The following is a 2023-nucleotide window of genomic DNA, read 5'->3' as shown; positions in this document are numbered from 1 at the left end:
CCCCCGCCAAAGATTGGGATTTTTCTTTTAAACTGAGAAGGTTCTAGAAGGTTGTATAAGAAATAAGGGATGAATGGGAACATATCACATTACCTTCTCATTGAGTTTATCAGTCGCTTTCTAAAATAAGTAATCCAAGAGTAACATTTATAAGTTTACTTTTCTAGAGATTAATTTAGATGATCATTAATCAACCAGGTTAAAGTTGTATTTGTTTAATCTTCTGCTCTTTGATAATTTTCTCTTAGATATGTTCCTAATATGCAAAAAATTCCTGTGAAAGCCATAAACATGGTCTCTGCATTTATATTCTAAAACATATCTAAACGTTTTGCATTTTGGATTGCTTTATTAGTCTTGATATATTTAGAACTTTTCCCCCTTTTACATTTTAAAATGATTTTATAAAATAAAAAGTTATTAATTCTTTGTGAAACAGTTGGAATATTTTATGATTTTGATATCTTAAATAGTCACTTTATTCCTTCTTGGACTTCTGGCTAAGATCAAGTGTAATAGTCACTTTGTAAAATCCTATGTGTAAGAAATTAGAGGAAGAAAAATTTATGAAATTGAAGGCTTCTCATTGTGAACATGGTGGATTTCTTATTTATAATTTTTTTAGGGATATCAAGGAGTCAGAGGCTTGCCAGGTGTTCCAGGATCCCCAGGATTGCAAGTATGTGATCCTTTTATATGAATTTGAGAATTTACATTACTAATAATTTCAAAAGAGTAGTTAACAAGATTTTACTTTGTGTTTGCTTTAGGGAGTCCAAGGATTACCGGGTTACAAAGGAGAACCAGGAAGAGATGGTGAAAAGGTAAATCACATGGACATCAATATGATCACTTAGTATTTTAGAAAATACAAAAGAAGTTGCTCTTTTCCCCTTCAGGTGTGCTTACTCTGATAAATAACATAATTTATGGGCTTAGTAACCCTTGAACAGTGGGTTTAATAAGAGGCATATATTTTTACTGGGTAAAATAGGTCTTTATGAATGAAGGAGTTTAAGCACAGGTAGATAAAAGAATGAATGTATGTATTAATTAATTTACATGAAATTAATTTAAGAGACAAAAATATTTCAAAACATTATTTATTTATATTTGTTCATCTTACCAGGAACTACAATAAATTTTACTAGATTTTAAATTGTTGTTAGGTGTCCTATTCTGTTCTACCCTCATCATCTTTGACACAGTTGAACCCATTGCTGCAGGCACTGTATATTAATCCATCTCATATTTAAAGATATAACTTCCCCCCAAAATTACCAAACCCACTGCTAGCAAGTTGATTCTCACTCAAATTCTATCAGTTGAATCTTAAGCTACTTGCTATACTGCTTTGAATCATTGTGATAGTTTTAAATGTGTGACTTTTACAGAAACATGCATTCAATTAAACAAATGCACTTGTGCAAAGGCTTCTGTTTTCAATACAGTTGTTTATTTTCTGAATTTTTTCCTGTGGTCATGAACTCAGATTTGACATAGTTATTGTGTGTCTAAAATCTCCATGTGCCGCTTTCAAAGCTGTTTCCTCCCATTTCATGTGGCTTTGGAGAGTTCTTTATTTAGATTTAAAGTAATTTCGTAAATTAGTTAGCAAGGCTTATCCATGATTCTTTCTTTATTATATAATTCTTTGATTCTCAGAAATGGTTAAAACATATACCCCTGAAGTGGGTTGTACTTATGCCAATGAAGCCTATTTTTTTCCCAGTATTATAGTGACTATTGGGAAATTGTTCGATTATTCCATGCTAGTACTGTTCTCCATTAGAATAGTTTCCTCAGAACAATTCCATTTTGTGGATTGCCTCCAAAGACTCCTACATTAGAAGTTTCCACTAATTAAACTTAGTTACCTTTCTTGCTGACTTTAGCATTTGGGCTTCACATTTCAGACAATAGAATGTGTGTAGATTTTGTAGTTGTTGGTTTTTTTATTCTCCCTGAATCTACAAAATCAAAAGGAACATCATCTTAGATTCATCTTAGATCAATGGTTATC

The 2023-nt window shown here is 31.5% G+C and overlaps 1 protein-coding gene across 1 annotated transcript in view; it reads left to right on the top strand.

Annotated features, from left to right (window-relative positions):
• COL21A1 (collagen, type XXI, alpha 1) overlaps nt 1-2023 on the top strand; it is a 196036-nt gene that overhangs the window by 83742 nt on the left and 110271 nt on the right. Inside the window, exons 11-12 of the mRNA XM_006893157.1 lie at nt 626-679; nt 771-824. Coding sequence (XP_006893219.1) covers nt 626-679; nt 771-824 — 108 coding nt within the window. The remainder of the gene's footprint in view (nt 1-625; nt 680-770; nt 825-2023) is intronic.

Source organism: Elephantulus edwardii, unplaced genomic scaffold (genome assembly GCF_000299155.1).
Source record: "Elephantulus edwardii isolate Elephantulus edwardi_28Jun2011 unplaced genomic scaffold, EleEdw1.0 scaffold00124, whole genome shotgun sequence".
In the NCBI taxonomy this organism is placed as follows: domain Eukaryota; kingdom Metazoa; phylum Chordata; class Mammalia; order Macroscelidea; family Macroscelididae; genus Elephantulus; species Elephantulus edwardii.
Note: the sequence above shows the minus strand (reverse complement) of the source record. Positions and strands in the feature narration are given on the sequence as shown.